A 20,565-nucleotide genomic window follows, 5' to 3' on the forward strand; every position below is an offset into this window, starting at 1 on the left:
AGAAATAATGTGTCCTTTCTATACCAGAGCTTTAGTGGCCTATGGGGGCCTGTGAGGTCCATGGGGGCCCATAGAGTCTCCTGTGGAAATATTTCCACAGGTGGTTGTTTTGAGAGGAGGACCAGTCTCTCCTTCAAAATTTATTGGCATTTTTATTAGCCAGAGCCCTTGATGTTTGGCCACATGTCCCAATAGCACTTATCCAATTGTTCTCAAGTGAAGTCTGAGCTTCCTCTTTGTTTGTATGGCAGGTACATTGCACCTTCTTTATCTTTAACTTCAGACTCACTCATACCACATTCCACCAAACTGAACAGTTTTTCAGATTTTTCTGTTCCATTTGTTGCTCTCGCTAACTGGAAACCTGACTAAGAGCAGAGAGCAGTAACCATTCAACACCTGAATGGTGCAATGTCCTGAAATTCTTTTACTACATGAATTATTCAGTTACTTTATAATTCAGTCTCAGTTTCTCAGGACATGGAGAACACAGCCAGACTGTCTAAGAAAACAGAACACAAGTGGCCTCTCTCCATTCCAGGCAGAGCCCTATTTTTCCCAGCCCACCACTGCCCCCTCCCAAGCCTACAAACGTTATGAGCTTTCCCTCTACTCTATATGTATGGTGCTGTTATGAACTAGCACTACAATGGGAGGTTGAGCTCTTTATTTTTTATTTTTTCTGTAATCAAGGCTTTCTCTAACCTGAAGCTCCAATGCTTCAGGTTAGAGAAAGAAATGTTCCACATTATCCCCTAAGCCAGCACCCAAGGCTTACAGCACACATGCTCAGGATTAAAGAACGAGGCACCCTGTCTTTGGCACCAGTGTTCTGTGTTTATCTCTTTCCTAATAGAAGGAGATAACTGATTGAAGCAATGTGGGAAGGAGTGGGCAATAAAAGCAATGTGGGGAAGAGAACAGCATGGGTTACATGAGAGCAGTGTGAAGAAGGGAGGTGAAAGGGAGGGCTTATTTTGGCTCATTGTTTGTGGAGATACATTCTACCATGTCAGGAATGGTGTGAACAAAGGATCCTCAGACTGGTCACATTGTCTCTGTCATTAGGAAGCATGATCTAGAGATGGGTTATATGTCCTTAATGTTTCCCCTTTCTTACCAATCTGTGAGTGAGTTCCATCTGGACTTTATTAATATATCAATTTTTGCAAAAATGGACTACCAATATCTTCCCTTTTTGGACATCCTTTCCAATTGGTTCTATGATGTATTTCATATTTAAAATGCAAAGAGCTATGAAGATTTATTTTTACATTGTTGCCTTTTGGAAACATCATTATTTTATGTTTAGGCCTCTAGTCCATCTGGGATTGAAGTTGCATATTTTGTGGGACTGGATCAATATTTATTTTTCCTAGATGGACATCCCATCCTCTCACCAACTCTGACAAGCCCATCCTGTTGCCAGTACAAAGTATTGGCTTTGTTTTAAGTCTGGAATTGGTACCTGGGAGGGTGTTGGGAATTTTTTCTTCTGTTATGCTGGCAACTTATCCTAACTGCAATCAATCAAATCCCAATTTTAATGACTGCAGCATTCTAATCAGACATAACAGTAAAGAGTACATAATCTCCAGTTTTATTCTTTCTCAAGATCTCCCTGGATGGATAGACTTAGCCTGCACTACTAGAGTCCATCTTAGGAATGCGGACTTTGAAAACCTCTTGGTTGATTACAAAGTACAGCCAGGGATGATAGTCTTTCTGTTGAGAACTCTTGAGATGTTCTTGAAGTTTCTGTCAGAGCCCATGGAAAAGTCTGTCTACTGATCAAGCAGGACTCACCCTGAAAAATGCACCATACTAATTGGTACCCTGAAGACTGGCTGAATGTTCTTTTCTAGGAACTCTTTATGTCTGGTAACCTGGTGTGACATGATGGGAATCTAATGGTGACTACTTTGCAGCTGACATGTTCTGTTGAATTTCCTTTTTCTTTTCTCCAATTTATAATCAAGTCTTCACTTTTTTTGACTTATCATGAAGTAAGAATTTCTAGATAAACCAGAAAAGCTGTTTCCTTTAAAGCCCTTTCAAATCCCCACAGCTTTAATATCCACTTGTTACAGTGTTATTGTTAGATTTAAATTTAGTGGAAAATGGGCTTCTTATTAGTTCTTTGGTTTTAAACTCATAAATCCCTTTCATTAAATCATTTTTTGTTAAGATCAAGCAAACTCCCACAATCATTTGATAATATTACTATGAAAGATTTGAGCTCACTGAGACCTACTATGGTGATTTTTTTAAGTCTAAAATATACTTGAAAATAATTCACTGTTTGCAGTACTACAAAGAAAGCTAGGATAATACTTGTATTCTAATACTTAAACAACATGGAGTAATCAGAGCAGACCCAGGTTCCTTGGAAACTTCAACCACAGTCCCAGTGTCAAAACATTTAAGAATGCACAACATGTTGGTGGGAAATGATCCAAATGAGATCTAAGGAAAAGCTGAAAAGAATCTAGAAATCATCCCATGGCTGTCTCCTAAACAATTAGATACTGAAATTAACTAAAAGGAGTATTTTGTCCCCATCTATGTTGGGACCCAGTGCAGAGGGCCAGAGAGAGTTGTTGGCCTTGCCACACTTTAGTGGCCACCCCTTTGCATGGATTCATCTGACTTTTAGGTTTTCCAATTAGGTAGATGTTTAAAGATAACTAGATGGAGGACAGTAATCACGAGGACTAGGGAAGTTTTCATTGAAGGTGTGTCTAGGTGAAGCAGTGATGTGAGGAAGTACATGGAGGGAAGATCTTAGCAGGAGAGCTTTGAGCCAAGATGAGGAAGGAAGGACCTGAGCCTCAGGAAGAGGTATTAGGCTGTGAATGGAAATAAAGAAGAGTCTGGATGTCTAATGAGGAAGGGGATCAGAGGGCTGTACATGAGCCTCTTACTAATCTTCCAGGTGAGATCGTTACAGTGGCTGAAACCTCAGAGAAAGCCTGACTGCAGTTCATTGCAAAGGATTGCTGTGTGGAACTAGGTCAGGGATATGAGTATATCAAGAGCATCCCTGAGGTAGACTCAGTAACTCGTACACACACACACACACACACACACACACACACACACACACACACACACACACACACACACACTCCTGGAACTAGAGGCAAAGGGCAACCAGTTTCTCAGTCCATCTCCTGATCTCCCCCCCTATATTCTTGTCTTGCTTACGGGGAAGTGCATGACACCCAACATTTTCTCATCATCAATTTCTTCTTCAATGACACTGTCATCTCTGTTCCTCCTGGGAGGGATACTGAATGTAGGATTTATGAAACTTAGGATGGTGTAGATATCTACCTGGGCAGGTATGGGTGCTTTCTGCACTGCTACACTTTCAAAGATTTTCTTTAGTTACTCTATCACTCTGATTCAGTGTTTTCTTTCCTCCATGCAGGATGTCTGACCTATATAAGTAGAACACTGTTAGTCGGGATATCCTGTATTCATTCCTGTGCTATGCTACTATTTTATTTTTCAAACTGTCTTGTTTCATGCCTTCTATTTTCAAGTAGATGAACTCTATGGTCTTGCCTCATTCCTGATAAGGCAGAAATACTCAAACCTAGGCTGGAAGGTTAACCATGGCACTTCATAGCCCTGTTGCTACATGTCAAAGTCACTTAGCTGTTTTGAACCTTACTGCATTACAATAGCATTAAAATTCTGATTTTATTTGTAACTCAAAGTCTGTGTTTCTCTGTAGTCTAAAATTGAAGCTGAACTTCTGAGTTCTTAAATGGGGTTCTATGATTCTCTTCAATTTCATCTTCTGCCATTCTCATGCTATCTTTGAACTCTGATGAAAATTAGTGTTTAATATTTATGCACAAGGCCCCATAATATATCATTAAAGTTTTGATCAAAAGGCAGGGATAGTCTTATAACTATAGCTTGATGATTACTCAAATACTAACAAATAATTTTGTGTTTTTCTACACAGGTCAAAACTGTGGGGGCCTGGTCCAGGGACCCAATGGCACCATCGAGAGCCCTGGCTTTCCTCATGGTTATCCCAACTATGCCAACTGTACATGGATCATTATCACTGGGGAGCGAAATCGGATACAGCTGTCTTTTCACACCTTTGCCCTAGAGGAGGACTTCGACATCTTATCAGTTTATGATGGACAGCCCCAACAAGGGAACTTGAAAGTGAGGTAAACCACCAATTTTTTATATCATAGAGTAATGGCATGATTGATTACTCCATTCTGAAGGATAATTGTAATTATGTTTATGTTTATTTACCAGAAAATATAATCTATTATAAAGAAACATAGGAGACTATGTTTGTGTCAGATGGTGAACATTTATTTCTAGCTTGCAAACTTACTGTTGGACACAGTTTTCAGATTGCTCATGATCTGCTCAGCAGTACTGTCAAAGTAATTTAAATTAAGCCACAATGGGCAGTTGTTTTTTTAATAATTGTGGTTTTCAAAGAAAAAAGATTAAATTCAAGGCTTAGCTGAGACAGCAAGAAAGCAACCTCTCCACACTGAGAGGGCAGGGTCAGTGATGACTCTCAGCAATACTGAATTCTTGGAAACTATGTTTGAGACAACCCTAATTTATATTTATTACAGTTGTGACTTTTCCATGTGTGATCTTTACTACAAGGAAACATATTTACTGATATGATTTTCATGTTATAGTTCTATTAGTCAAACAAAATATCATACAATCAGCCTTTAGTTGGTAAAGGAAAGATGATAGCCCTTTGGGAAAAAGTTATATTTTTCTTAACTATATTTAGGAAATATCTATTGCATACTTTTTATTGCTGTGCTGTGGTCCAACCTAGGATCTCTTATATGCCAGCTAAACACTCTGCCTTGCAGCTATACTTGCAGCCCCTGTCAACAGAGTAGTATGCATATTTAAGGCTAACAAAACCTTTAGCCCCCTGATTACATGTTTTCCGTTAATTGAATTACAGCAATTGAATGCAAGCAACTCTCACTTGAAATTATCTGTGAAACCAGTTGAGAGATTTTTATCACTACAAAATATACAGTTAGCATGTTCAACACAATTATTTTCAAATGTGATTTAGTGTATATTGTCTTGGGGTATAATATGCCTTCCATTATTTTATGAGCAATTCGAGATAGCAGTCCTTTGCCTTTAAAAACATTATTTTTGAATTCTGTCATAGATAGCACAGTGGCTGTCCCAGTTTTTTAATGGGTTAGGTGAATATTCTATGCCTTCCTTTGAATGCATGGTCCTGTCACTGAGAGTGTGGGCAATGTATCTGCTTAAGTAGCCCAGATTCACTGGATGTGAAATGTCCTGACATCTATTCTTCCCCCTTAAATATTAGTTATTCACTTGACTATAACCTACAAGTGTTTCACCTGCTAGTATGCTGGAAGAGCAGAGTTTGAGCAATAATAGCAGAGCTTACTTAGAAGAAGAATTGGGAGATGCTGTTCATTAAAAACATTAGCACACACGACTATGAGAAAATTAATTCCTTCCATTTCCATTAAAATGCTTACTCAATAGGTACTTAGAAATACTTCTAATTTCCTTCTTTTAATGCTTTTCTATATTTCTTTTACATATAGGAAATCTATTCCATGTGTTAATTGGATTGATATCTGTCTCACAGTTTTCAGCAATTTGTTATCCTCTTAGGGTTCTTGTGGTGCTATTGATACCATTTTGTGTTAATAAAGTCTAGAATACTTTTGTTGTTATGCTCACCACTGTACAGGACTGGTGAATAGAATACTGATATTAAAAAGGTTAGTCTCCTTGCAATTACAATAAGGCTCCATTGAGTGGTACACAATCACAAGTCTATACTCTGGGAGCTGCATAATTATTGAAGAGGTGCCATGCAATGCTGCCATCGTTATTCCCCTCAGGGGCATTCACAGCAGGGTTGGGGAGAGAGAAAGAAGGAGACTGTGTCCTACAATTGCTCAGCCTCTTTATGTTGCCCTGGAGCTGGATCTGCCCAGTGGTCCCACTTGCACCTGAACATGTTCTGAAGGCTAGATGCTGCTCCTGTCTGGACACTACATAGCTTAGTTCTTCCTTCTGCTCTATACCTAAAGACCTTTGTGCAGCCCATTTGAAGATTCTTCAAGGTATCAAAATAGAAACCAGCCAAACACATTAAACTCCATCCTGCTCTGGTGCTGTTCATTGTTACCCACATGCATGGAATGGGGACATGAGTATCTCAGGGAAAACAAAGGAAAGAGTGCTTCTCTTTCATTATTCAGCCATACTTGATGGGGGAGGTGGTTACACAGAGTACCAAATTATTGTTAGTTGGGAAGGGGGTGCTGAAACCAATGGTACTCTTTTTCCTTCACATCACAGGTTTGTCTCTCAAAGACAATTAGCCAATAGCACTTAAAGCTGTACAAAGGCTCTTTGCACTTGCTCCAAATATGCCCTACCAAAACCTCACAGTTGCTTTGTTAAGCATTTTAACACTTTATTCTAAAGAACCAAGGACATTTCTCTTCATTGCCATAATAGAATTTTTTTTCTGGATAAAATTTAGCTATATATTAATTCTCCAACTAAGAAAGCATAGGGTTTTCATCTTAGAGTTCTTGGTTGCCCTGCAATTTGTAAACAACTCAGGAAGACATACTTTACTATATTAAAAACCTATCTTAAAATATTTTTAATGTATTAGGGCCACCAAGACAGCTCTGTGAGTAAAGATAGTTGCCTCCAGGCCTGATGATCTGAGTTCAGTCTCTGGAACCCAAATGGTGGCAAGCAAGAACCTGTTCCTACAAGCTGACCTCTGACCTCCACAGGTGTGCCTGCTTAGCACAGTTTTCTCACTTTCCATGTGCAGCACACATCCCTGAGGTCAGCCAGGTGACATTAGTAGGCTTCCCCTGAGCTGAGCAGTGTCAGCCTCTAAATGACTTGTCAATATTTGTTGCATGATTCTTCCCCACAACGTGTGATTAGGGCCACTCACTTGGGTCTCTCTTGAGGTAAAGGAAAGTGAAGTAGGTGACCTTCCTTTATGAGCCCAGGGGCACTGTTGCTCATGATAATCAGCACCTAGTTTGAATTTGAAGCAATATTTGTTTGTTCCAAATCTTAAAACAATTGAAATTGTCATTGATTTTTAACCATAACTCCATAGTAGTATCAGAGGTTGCACAGAAGAAATCTACCAGAATGTCTGAAAGAAAGTCAGAGTCCAAAACAGGAGAAAATGTAGTGATTGTTTTATGAGACCAAAGGAAACAGCCCCAGCATTCAAACTCCTTTACCCTCTCTAGCTCATAGAAGATTATCCTAGATTTTCTGCAATGATCTTAATAATGAGAGGAAAATAAGTGTTAGAACACTAGGATCAGGAAGGCTTCAGTTCACATTGTTAAAATCTCAGTCTCTCTAACTATTCAAACCTGAGATGGCATGCCTGAGTACATTAATCACTGAGAACCCTGCTAGTGCTGACTATGCAGGTGATAGTGTGAGAGAATGGAGATTCCAGGGCCTGGAGAGGGTTCAGCCGCACAATAAGGACATTAGATTAGTGATAAAGCTCAGAAGAACTTATGTCTTTCTGCCCCTATTGTCTTTAGGAGGTCCTGAGGGAGCCATTTGTGAACCGATGGTCAGATAGAAATCAAAGTATCACACTATTTTTAGCTGGAGTGGTGACTGATGCCTTGATTAATGCTTGGGCAGCCATGGTTTGAGCTGTTGTGGATGCTGTCAGACGATGCTGGCCTCATGTTAACCCCAGATGTAGACCCTGACACCTGTTACTCTTGACCAGCCACAAGGTCAAGAACTGAAGGGTCTAATATGCATGTCAGAAGATTACAGGGAGAAGCAGCCCAGAGTGACAGGCCTGGTAGCCCCTGGATGTAGCAGCTATAGAGCTCCTGACAGCCAAGCTGTCTCTCAGCTTCAAGTCCCTCTGCCTTCAGCTCACAGTCACTTAATCTTTGCTGGGAGCTGGGGACTAAACCCAATTGGCAGAATGTTCCCTAGTGTATATGAGTTCTGTGCTCTGCCAAGATCACATAGAACTGGGAATGATGGCCTACCTGACTGCTTAGGATAGGACAAAGCCAACTATGCTTGAAATATGAGTAAGGAATTGGGGCTTAATCATAAATGTATTTTTGCCATCTTTCCACCCAGTAATTTTAACATATAGCCAAACTGAAGTCTAAATAAGTATATGTGCATATATTTATGTATCCGTTAATTTTCTTGAAACAGTTATCTCATTATGTGCCCAGGTGCAACCCTCCTTGTCTCCCCACTCCTTCTTTCTCTCTTCCCCTCCTCCTCCCTTCTTTCTTTGCTACTCTACACATGTCCCAAGGGAGAGAGGGTAAAGTTTAATGCATTTTTCCTTGTCATAGTTTGGTGGAGGAGTTTACTGGGATCTGGCTGGTACAAATCATCAATACTGATAAAATACCTACAGTGTGTAGGATAGTCCTCACAGGACACAGAATCATCTGCCATAAAATGCCAAAAATGTTGAGTGGCAGCTGTGAATGACTGCTGTACTTGCTCTGTGTCTTTCTGGCTGGCAACTAGCTGGCTGGCCCAGGGGTTCTTCTTCTCTTTCTCCCTTGTTTTTTCCTCTCTCCTCTTTTCTCTCTTCTCCTCCTACTTATTCTCATTGCCCACCAGCCCTGCTTATCCCATTACTGCCTAGCTCTTGCCGTGCAGCTTTTTTATTAGACTAATCAAGTGCCTTAGGAAAGCAAGGTGAAGCAGAGACACATCATTATGTAATTGAACTAATGCAGCATAAATTAATGTAACACATCATTGCTTAGTTAAAGTAATATTGCACAACAGGCTGTCCAAAGATTTAGGAATAATGAAAGTTCTTCAGCAGTCATTCTTACATTCTCCTTCAAAAGGCAATAAAATGATCATAATTTTAGTCCTTGGTTTCTGGGAAAAAGGAAGAGAAAGTGTCAAAAAGTCAGAATGGCATTAATTGACTTTTATTCTTCAAGGTAGGGGATCTGTAAAAATAGTTTGTTAAAATAGCTTACTGGGAAACTATCCATATTAATAAGCTATAAGAGCTATAAATGGATTTCCTGGATTTTGAAGCAGTTTTATGTGGATGACCATATTTCTAGTTGAATGATTGACTTTTTTTCTGCTTAAGATTCATCTTTTTCCTTTCCTCATTTTGAACATTGATTGACAAAGCCAATTCCTACATTTTCCCGTGTAGCTGAGGGATGAGACTACTATGAGCATGGTAAAATTTCAATTTTCATTGAATAATTACAAAATAGTTTTCAAAAGAATGAATGCAGTATACCAAGATATTATTTACTTCCTTTTAAGTCATACACTTTTAAGTTTAAAATATGAAACAATTCCATTTTCCCATAATAGACACACCTGCCCTTCCTTTTATAAGCAAATGTGCTATACTCTGTATCTGAATATACTAAAAATAATCAGAGAAGCAGATGCCAGGCTCAGTTTCCTCTAGCAGTGTCTCTCCTGTCTCAATTCACAGCATCTTAGAGAATAATTAACATGGGTTCAGAAACCTGCCATTGACTTGGGGAACAGAGGTTAGCCAATGAGATCTTCAGGACTCCCCTGAGGCTGCACTAGTCTGAAGAGTGCATCTGGGTGGGAGGAAGGGACTCTCTTGAGTGAATTCCCTCAGTTCTAACCCTGCCTGCCTTCTCTTCTCTGCCATGTCTGGTTTCCTTGGCTCTGCACCCATGGCTCCTTCCTGTTGACCTTTTCTCACCACTGTACTGGTTATTTTATATTTTTTTCATAATCTTATTTTCACCCCAAATCCCCAACTTCAAATACTATAATACTTAGGATACAGCTATTGTTTGGCTAGCATGTAACTCCATGTATTATGTAATCAACCTCTATAATTCTTCTTTTACAAGTTAGTGAGATACATGGATGTGTTAATATATGTATCATATATACATGTAACAAATGCATATATGCATTATATCCATATATAATACATAAATATAATTGTATGTGTATCTTAGTACATGTTTAGTATGAAAGGGTGAGTCAGAGGGTAAAAAGAAAGAAAACAGGTTAACAGTAAGAAGAAAGTGGAGATATAGATAACAGTGGTTTCACAACTCTTCTAATACAACCTCCTGAAGGCTGAGGCTTCCCAGATCTTAACTTGATCCCATGGTTCTCCTCTGATTACAAGATCAATTCCTACAGTTCCCTGGTGGCACAATTAATAGTTCTGATATGATCCAAGATGACTTTTTGATTTCTTTATACAAGTGCTTGGTCATAATTTTGGAAACTCAGCTGACAAATTAATCTTTGAATTATAAACTTCACATTTTAAAATTATAATTATAATTTATAAAAATTAAAAGATATCTGTTGGAAATTAAAATGTAATTGTTTTTTGTATACAACCATAAAATATTACCACCATCACTCTAACTGATATTTCTCTCACACAAATATCCTTATGTACACTTATGTCCTAGCTGTTTTCTTTTGAGGCAATGGATGTATTCATGATCTCTATAGAATAATTCCTATTGTTTATAATTATTATAAGTAAAGTCATATGCCAGATGTACAGTGAATTCCTGTAATTCAGTACTGTGGAGGCCCAGGCAGGAAAGATGAAAGCTTGAAAACAACCTGAGCTATCTAGTAACATCCCATCAAAGAAAGGAATGGAGAGAGGATGCAAGAAAGGCAGAGTGATGGGTAGAGAAAGAAAGGAGAGAAAAAGGTGAGGGAGAGGGGAGGGGAGGAAAGGAGAGGAGAAAAGAGGAGAGGGGAGGGGAGGAAAGGAGAGGAGAAAAGAGGAGAGGGGAGGGTAAGGAAAGGGAGCAGAATAGAGAAGGGAAGAGAAGAAAAGAGAATAGAAGAGAAGAGGAGAGAAGTAAAGAGAAGAGGAGAGGAGAGGAGACAAGAGAAGAGAGGAAAGGAGAGGAGCGGAGAGGAGAGAAGAGAAGAGAGAACAAGAAAAGATAAATCAAGAATGAATAGCATAGTCAGCTATGGAGATAAAAGTTAAAATAACACAACTATCCTTTTGCCTCTACTTCTTTCACTGGTAATCTTGACTTGGCCTTGTCTTTGCCTTTTCACCCTTATAGGGTTAGGCCACATTTGTTTTATGATTCATGAAAACTTGTCTTAATTTGTTCTACTTATTTTCCTACACCAAATATGACACACCTGTGGTCATTTTTATCCAGGTCTTACCCTGGCAACTTCCTATTAGCACATATTAATTGTTAAACATAATGGGTTTCATTATAAAATTTCCAGCGTGCATATAATGTGTCTTATTATTTTACACAATCCTACAATGTTTCTTTAAGTCACCCTTGGTGACTATTAATATTTAATCAGGAATATTCAGGACAGAAGAATCATGTTGGTTTTGAGTAGTAACTAGCCTGATTCCCATGGGTTTGCACCATTCTCTATTCTACTTATCCCCTGAAGATGTGTTGTGACCAGTCTCCTCTATTTTAGCCATTGAAGAATGGAGAGTTATTTTCCTGTGCTTTTAATTTGCATAGCCATGATGGCTAACTAATGAGAGAATTACCAATACAGAGTCAGGTAAAAATATAAGGGTATTTATTAGGGAGATGCCTTACTTACAGAGCAACCTAGGCAGCCCGTAGGGCACAGAGTAAATACAGCAAGCCGATGATGAAAAGGAAGAAGAAGGCCTCCGCGTGCATGCCCCTCACTCTTAAACCTTCCCCACATCACCCTGATCATGCCCTTGCAGGCACACCTGTAGCCAGTTCTTAGGAGGCGTGGCTATGGTGCCTCTCTACAGGTAACAGTGTTAAATCTTTCAGTACACTATTGGCCAGGTATCATCTGCTTTGACATATTTCTTTTTCTTCTTTTGGGTCTTATGTTTCTGAACAGTTTCAAAATATTCAGAATATCAGTTCTTTGGCTAAATTATTTTAATAACATCCTGAAGTCTACACTCTTAACATTGTATTTTGAATGAGTAATTTTTAAATCTGTGCAAAGTCCAATTCGCCAATTGTTTTCATCTGTGGTTTATGATATTATGTGCTCTATAATTTAAGTATTTATATTAACTATGTATCCTGTGACCTTTATAAATTCAATTTATTCTATTAAGTAGTTCTTTGCAAGCTCCTTGGGAATGATTTTGAACATAGTCACAGTGTTCCCACAGAGGCATTCTCCTTTTCTTTTATTTATTTATTTATTTATTTATTTATTTATTTATTTATTGCCTCCTTTGTGCTTTTGCCATGATACTGCATAGTTGCACTGTCATGTGCTATGCTCCATAGAACAGGGAAAGGTGAGCATCTCCCCGTGTTACCATCACTGTGCGGGAAGAGTGAAGATCTGAATCATCAGCTCTGATGTCATGGTCTTCCATGTACCCTGGTCCTTTCTTCAACCACATAATACTCCATTGGTTCCCCATCCATTTCTCATATTCCCATGGTAATGCTCTCCAGTGAAGGTTCAGTATGGATGCAGGACACTAAGGATTTGTTTTTCCTGCTCCTGTGTCCTGCAGATCAGGCAGAACACCCCTGACAACAGCATCCCAGAGAAGTTTTCAGAACCCAGCTGGCACCACTGTGAGAGCTTTGACATGCACAGTCTATGGGACATTTTGCTCGTTGGTTAACATTAAATGCTCTTTTTACAACAGCATCTGATTCAGCAAGACTGAAGCCCTGGGGTCCCGGGACTCTTGCTGAGGATACCATGGTTATATCTTCTCTCTTGCCTTGTCTATAATTACTGGGTCACAAAACACATTCCAACACTTCTTGCTATTTATCCTTTCCTCACAAATTATTGTGTAGTCATTTTCCTTGTTCAAAGTACTGATAAATCTTTCATCTCTGTACTGGAACTTGACATATATTTCTTTAGATTTTCCACGACTTCCTTTATTTGAGAGCACCATATGGTGCCAGGAATTTCATGGAGATCAAATGATTAATGCTGTCAAAAGCTCTTTATGTATCATTTTAAATCTGTATGTTTTCTTCCTTTTCCTAATATTAAGTTTATTCTGCAGATTATGTCTGTTTGATCATAGATCTTCCTTTTAAAGGTGCAGTTGTATGTCATGTGTTGTAGTTCATGAAGAATTCTTGTGTCTATATTTGGTAAAATTCAACACAGCAAGGATGTGTCTGGAGTTTTATTTTAAGAATTACTGGAAAGTAAATTTAGTGTATCTGTTTGATTTGGGGCATTTATGACTTTCAATGTCTTCTTGTGTCAATTTTGGAAAAAATATTTTGCAAGACACCCATCCACTTAGCATCCATTTGCAAGAATGGTGATACAAATTCATTTTGGCATTATTTTAGATCCTCTTGGAGGTCTGCGGAATCTGTGTTTGTACTCAGTCACTATTGACACCTGTGCTGATGTTCAGTCTTTCTAGACAATGGTTCATCTGTTTTCTTTATTATTCAGTAGCAAAAGTTGTCTTTGCTACTTTCCCAATTGTTCAATTTTTCTGTTTCATTCACTTCTTTTTCTCAGCTCCACACCTTTATTTGTTTATTCTGTTCATTCCCTTGCTGTTGAAGTGGGGTTTGTGTTATTCTTTTAACTTTTTCTTCTTTCATATGATTTCAATGGTTAACTCTGTATGTTTATGTTCAAATTTGATTGAGTTTGTATACAAGCAATTGTAGTAATAAATGATACTGACTTCATTTTCTAAGGAAGTCATTTTATTTCAAGCAAATATGCTCCTTCAATTAATTATAATGTGTAAAATGATGGGAATGTTGCCCTTATTATGACATGGATTTTGGTGAGTAGAAAAAAAAAAGAGGGATACTATTCTATCAGAAGAACAGTAGTTTCAGACCCTTTATGTAAGTAACATGGTTTTCCTATGCTTTGGAAGGTGGAAAAGATTATATCCATGCAGAAGAGGGGTAGGCAGTTGCATATAAGAGCTGTGATTCACTGTTCTGACTGTCACTTCCATGAGGATGAAGGTGTTCCTCTGGGTCCCATATTAAGTGTCTTATTCCACAGTAGTCATTATGTATAGTAGCTACTTTCTGTTGCTGTGATGAAACACCATGAGCAGAGCTACTTAAGAAGAAAAATTATTTGCCTTACATTTCCAATGGTGGAGCTGACATGACAGCAGTTGCAAGAGGCAAGCTGATTACATCACTCCACACACAGGAAACAGAGTGAGACAAGAAAGTGTGGAGGCTATAAATTCTCAAAGTTTACACCAGGCATTTAGCTCCTCCTGCAAAGCTCCCTCTCACAAAGGTCACATAACTTTCCCAAACAGTGCCACCAACTGGGGACCAGGTGTTCAAACACATGAGCCTGTGGGAGACTTTTCCCATGCACCCTGCCCCATCTTGGGAGTCAAGGCCTGGATTAATGATCTGATGATAATAAAGTGTTCACTCAGAAGTTTGCATAGGTTCTGAGGCTAAGTATCTACAATTCCTCAGTTAGTCACTTAACTGCTTTCATTTTGCACATGTTTATACCCCTGCTGTGCTTAGACTGTTCTCAGCAAGCATTCAAATATAAACTTGTTTCAGAAATGAGTAACATAGATATTTAGTTACTCAATACCTCTATATCTCCACCTAATACATGGGGAAATTTTGTTTTGTTTCATATGAATTAAATCCAGAAGGAAAGACCAGAATGATTCAAATAAGGATTTTCACATTTAGTATTTGTCTCTTGTCCCAGTTGGGAAGAGATGGCTGAGCAGAGAGGTAAACAGGCAAATCCTTTCTGAGATAGGATTGTATTATTTTAATCCCACCTTGATATTAGTGCAGTTGGTATATCGTCTGCTACAAATAAAATATGGATTTGTTCCTGTGGCTCCTTTTGTGAGGAATTTATTCTAGGCATCCACATCTATTCCCCAACATGTCTTTTGTATATAATAAGCCACGCATTATTGTAAGGTAAAATGCACAATCCTGCAATATTTTATCTGTGCAGTGAAGTTGCAAAAGAATTTGGGAACCCCTAGGATTTCTTAAGATTGTAGAAGGAGAGTGACACTATTTACCTTCAGCTATGAAACACAGCCAAATTTCCTGTCTAGTAGTTAGCTACAATAACACTTGTCTGAAATCTAGCTGAGACTTTTAACTACATCCCAGGCAGTGCTTCTGGCTTTGGAACTCTTGAAACATCCAAAGCCTTTGAGTGGGGGAGAAGAGAGGCCTATGCTGCATGTTAGAGAAGATCCAGTAGGAAGTACATGCACAAAAATTTGCAGAAATGTGGACTCCTGAGTTGAATGCAAAGCCAGTTTTCCACTGCTACAATGTGAGGGCCCTTCCATTTTCAGCTATAGCCCAAAGAAACAGCCAAATTGTAAATGACACATTCGTAATCATTACACGGGGGGGGGGGGAGAGAATGAGAATAAAAGAAAAAAAACACCTAGTAATACATAATAACTATTTATTGTTCATCCAAATAAAATGACTGAGTAGCACTTAGTATTGATATGGCACAGCCTGTCTGAATTTACTTCAGAAACATGCATCAAGGCTCTTTAAAAACTTTAATTAGAGTCACAACACCAATGATTGCCATAAGAAAAAGCTAATTAAGAAAAAAATTTAAAAAATGGAACTATTGAGAATTTAATCGCTATTTAGTTGTGCACCCACTTTTTAATTGGATTATTTGGTATTTTGGTGACTAGCTTCTTGAGTTCTTTGTATATTTTGGAAATCAGCCCTCTGTCACATTATGGGGTTGGTGAATATCTTTTCCCATTCTGTGGACTACCTTTTTGTCTTGTTAACTTCGTCCATTGCCTTACAAAAGCTTCTCAGTTTCAGGAGGTCCCATTTATTAATTGTCAATCTCAGTGTCTCTGCTACTGGTGTTATGTTCAGGAAGCAGTCTCCTGTATCAATTTGTTCAAGGGTATCTCCCACTTTCTCTTCTAAGAGGTTCAGTGTGGCTGGATTTATGTTGAAGTCTTTGATCCATTTGGACTAAAGTTTTGCACATGGTGATAAATATGGATCTATCTTCAGTCTTCTACATGGCAGCATTCAGTTGTGCCAGCACCATTTGTTGAAGATGCTTTCTTTTCTCCATTGTATAATTTTAGCTTCTTGGTCAAAAACCAGGTGTTCATATGTGTATGGGTTAATATCAGGGTTTTCAATTTTATTCCACTGGTCTACCTGTCTATTTTTGTGCCAATACCAAGCTGTTTTCAGGACTATAGCTCTAAAATAGAGCTTGAAGTAAAGAGTGGTGATGCCTCTGCAAGTTCCTTTATAATATGGGGTTGTTTTGGCTATCCTGGGTCTTTTGTTTTTCCATATAAAGCTGAGAATTATTCTTTCAAGGTCTGTGAAGAATTGTGCCAATATTTTGATGGGGATTGCATTAAATCTGTAGATTGCTTTTGGCAAGATTGCCATTTTTACTATGTTGATCTCACTTATCCAAGAGCATAGGGGATCTTTTAATTTTCTGATATCTTCTTTAATTTATTTCTTTAAAGACTCAAAGTTCTTGCCATACATGTCTTTGTTTGGTAAGTGGAACCCCAAGATATTTTATGTTGTTTGTGACAATAGTAAAGAGTGATGTTTCTCTGATTTCTTTTTCAGCCCATTTATCCCATTTATCAAATGTATATACTATGGCTACTGTTATGATAAATCTTTTTGCCAAAAGCCGCCTGAGCCCCACCGCCACATGCGAGCTTTACGCCAGCTGCCTGCCTGAGTTAGGCCCAAATGAATACACAGAGAGACTTGTATTAGTTACAAAGCTGCTTGGCCAATGACTAGGATTCTCATTTGTTAGCTCAGTCTCAATTACCATACATCTATATATTATATGGGACTTATCTTATCGGATGCCTTATTGGCATCCCTCCTTGCTGGTGAATCACATCGTGCCTCTGGAGCAGGAGCCCAGGGGAAAAGAGAGTGACACTTCCTTTTTCCTCTTCTTAAATGAGTCTCCTTGCTATGTCACTTCCTGTCTGGAACACCACTTCTCTACTACATTTCCCTAAATCCTCTTTGACTCCTAGTCCAGCCTAACCTGCTGTCTCATTGGCCAAGCAAGTACTTTATTTATAAACATACACAGAAGTATTTCCCCCATCAGGCTACTGATTTTGTTTTAGTTAATCTTGTATCCTGCCACTTTGCTGAAGGTGTTTATCAGCTTAGTAGTTCCCTGGTAGAGTTTTTCAAGTCACTTATGTAAACTATCATATTACTGGCAAATAGTGAAAGATTGACTTCTTCCTTTTCAATTTGTATCTACTTGATCTCCTTGTATTGTCTTATTGCTCTATCTAGAACCGAGAATTCTCAATAGAGGAATCTAAAATGGATGTCAGACACTTAAGAAGGAGCTCAGTATCTTTAGCAATTAAGGAAATGCAATTAAGACAACTCTGAGACACCATCTTACTCCTGTCAGAATGGCTAAAATCAAAAACACCAATGACAGTTTATGCTGGACAGGATGTGGAGAAAGGGGAGCACTACTCTACTACAAACTCATACAGCTACTTTGGAAATCAGTATGGTGGTTCCTCAGGAAAGTGGGAATCAGTCTACCACAAGATCCAGCAATTCTACTCTTAGGCATATATCCACAAGATGCACATTAATACAAAAAGGACATCTGTTCAACTATGTTCATGGCAGCATTATTTGTAATAGCCAGAACCTGGAAGCAACATAGATTCCACTCAACTGAATAATGGATAAAGAAAATGTGTTACAATTACACAATGGAGTACTACTCAGTGGGAAAAAACAATGGAATTTGCAGGCAAATGGATGGAACTAGAAGAAACCATTCTGAGTGAGATAACCCAGTCACAAAAAGACAAACATGGGATGTACTCACTCATAGATGAATTTTAGACCTAGAGCAAAGGATTACCAGCCTACAATCCATACCACCAGAGAAGCTAAGAGAGGCATGCATGGTCCCCTGGAGAAAGGGAAAGGTACAAGATCTCCTGAGCAAATTGGGAGCATGGAGGAGGAGAGGGGAGTTAGGAAAAAGAGAAGGGCAGAATTAGAGGGGAGAGGAGGACATGAGTGAGGAGAAAGATTGAGTCAAGGGAAGAATAGAGGAGAGCACAAAATAGATACCATAATAGAGGGAGTCATTATGGGTTTATAGAGAAATCTGGCACTATGTAAATGTCCAGGAATCTAAAAGAGTGACCCCAAATAACAATCTATGCAATAGTGGAGAGATTGCCTCAAATGTTCTTCCCCTATAATGAGATTAATGACTACCTTATATGCCATTTTAGAGTCTTCATCTGGTAGCTGAGGGAAGCAGAAGCAGACACCCACAGCTAAACACTAACCTGAACTCTGGAATCCAGTTACAGAGAGGGAGGAGTGATGAGTAAAGGGTCAAGACCAGGCAAGAGAAACCCACAGAAACAGCTGATCTGAACAAGGGAGAATCTCATGGACTCCAGACTGATAGCTGGGAAACAGCATAGGACTGTTCCAGACTCCCTTAACATGGGTGTCAGTTTGGAGGTCTGGGAAATATATGTGGCCTCTGGTAGTGGATCAGTATTGATCTCTAGTATAGAAATGGACTTTGGGAGCCCATTCCACATAAAGGGATACTCTCTCAGCCTAGACACACAGGGGAGAGACTAGGCCCTGCTCCAAATGATATGGCAGGCTTTGAAGATCCCCCATGCAAGGCCTCACCTTCCCTGGGGAGCAGACAGGGGATGAGATAGGAAGTTGGTGGGGGCCAGTGGAGGAGGGCAGGGAGAGCGAACTGAGATTTATATGTAAAACAATCTTTTTTCTAATTTAAATTTTAAAAAGGAACTAATCTTGGGAATTAAGGAACATATCATGACAAATATAGTGAAAATAAAGCTAGTTTTAACATTTCTTTAAAAATATGTATTACCAGTGTGGAGGGCCTTGTTCCTGCCCTAAATATTGACAGATTTTGATGATCACCATGGGAGACCTCACCGTCTCTGAGGAGTAGATGGGGGTTGGGATGGGGAGATGGTACTGTGAGTGGGAGGTTGGGATGGAGAGGGAACTGGGATTGGTATTTAAAATAAGCACATTGTAGAAATTAGTTATAAAAATATAATACTAATATTTAAGGTTAAAACGACTTTATAATTTAAAAGTCCATCAAACATAATAGCTAATAAATGAAAAACTCAGAAGACGTAAATGAATTTGTCCTTATTGTTATTCATCCTAAAAGTAACAGGAGATAGACAGGGATTCGTGTTTGCAGTATGGGAACATGTCTACAGCTGCCCTCCAATATTTGACAAGTGACAGGTGAACCTAGCTGAGCAGGAAGCAATCCACTTTCTGTCAATGGACTCTGAAGTTTTGAGATGTCCTGTACGCAGTCACTAGAGATAGATCCTCTATTTCTATCCTTATGTTTCCTTTTGTAATAAACGAAAGCTCTGGTGAGTTTACAAGAGTCATATGCTATTGAAATGCAAAAAAGAATGTGTTTTTGTTAGTGTCCTTCAAAATGATGAATATAAGATATGAGTTGGTAGCCGGGCGTTGGTGGCACACACCATTAATCCCCACACTCAGGAGCCAAAGGCAGTGGGATCTCTGTGAGTTTGAGGCCAGCCTGGTCTCCAGAGTGAGTGCCAGGATAGGCTCCAAAGCTACACAGAGAAACCCTGTCTCGAAAAAGAAAAAAAAAAAGATATGAGTTGGTTCCAGTGTGAAATAATTTTGTCCATGAGGTGACAGTGTCCTGGAGGTGCAGCTGTTCTGTGATTTGTAAATTCTGTCACCACACTTGACAGGCAGAGTTCTTCAGAAGCAAATGTTAGTAAAACCTCAGAAATGTCACCAAATGCAATTGTTTCCCAGGTTGGTGAGTGCAAATCCCAACAGCTAGACATAAGGATGTTTTGGTTGTGTAAGGTGAGAATGGAATGGTGTCATGAAGCCATGCCTTATGTGGACAAGAAATCACATGGATTTTATAATAATAAAGGAAGGTAGGCTAGTGGTAGGCACATTACTGAGAAAACTGGGAAAAGGTTCTAGAAGGGAAGAGGTCTTACACATTTTGGGACACCCATACCTCAGGTCATGAAATCATGTACAGCAGATTAGCATAAGAGAAACAACATTTTGGAGCATGCCTAGCTTCTGTCACAAATATTAACAGAAGTACATCTAAACATGTTTTGCTTCATAGTGAGATGAACTCAGGAAAAAAGAATAGCCTCTGAGCATGCTCAGATTATTTTCTAAACATGACATAATGGAGCCTCTGGGAATGCTCAGTCTGCATCAAATAGTGTAACATGGAGAAGAGCAGATGCAGTTGAGGTAGATTGGTATAGAGTCTGCAGCTAGGAGGAGTACTCATGTGGGAGCCCAGCATAGACTGGAGAATTGGCCAGCCAGGCCTCCCTCATCATGCCATGAGATTCATGAGTGGAACATGAAGCTTTAAATGAAAAAGAAATCATTATTAGAG

The 20,565-nt window shown here is 39.0% G+C and overlaps 1 protein-coding gene across 1 annotated transcript in view; it reads left to right on the top strand.

Annotated features, from left to right (window-relative positions):
* The first annotated feature begins 2,877 nt into the window (after nucleotides 1-2,877).
* Nucleotides 2,878-20,565, top strand: part of Csmd1 (CUB and Sushi multiple domains 1) — a 1,205,306-nt gene continuing 1,187,618 nt past the window's right edge. Inside the window, exons 1-2 of the mRNA XM_027388213.2 lie at nucleotides 2,878-2,935; nucleotides 3,980-4,196. Coding sequence (XP_027244014.1) covers nucleotides 2,878-2,935; nucleotides 3,980-4,196 — 275 coding nt within the window. The remainder of the gene's footprint in view (nucleotides 2,936-3,979; nucleotides 4,197-20,565) is intronic.

Source organism: Cricetulus griseus (genome assembly GCF_003668045.3).
Source record: "Cricetulus griseus strain 17A/GY chromosome 1 unlocalized genomic scaffold, alternate assembly CriGri-PICRH-1.0 chr1_1, whole genome shotgun sequence".
Classification (NCBI taxonomy): domain Eukaryota; kingdom Metazoa; phylum Chordata; class Mammalia; order Rodentia; family Cricetidae; genus Cricetulus; species Cricetulus griseus.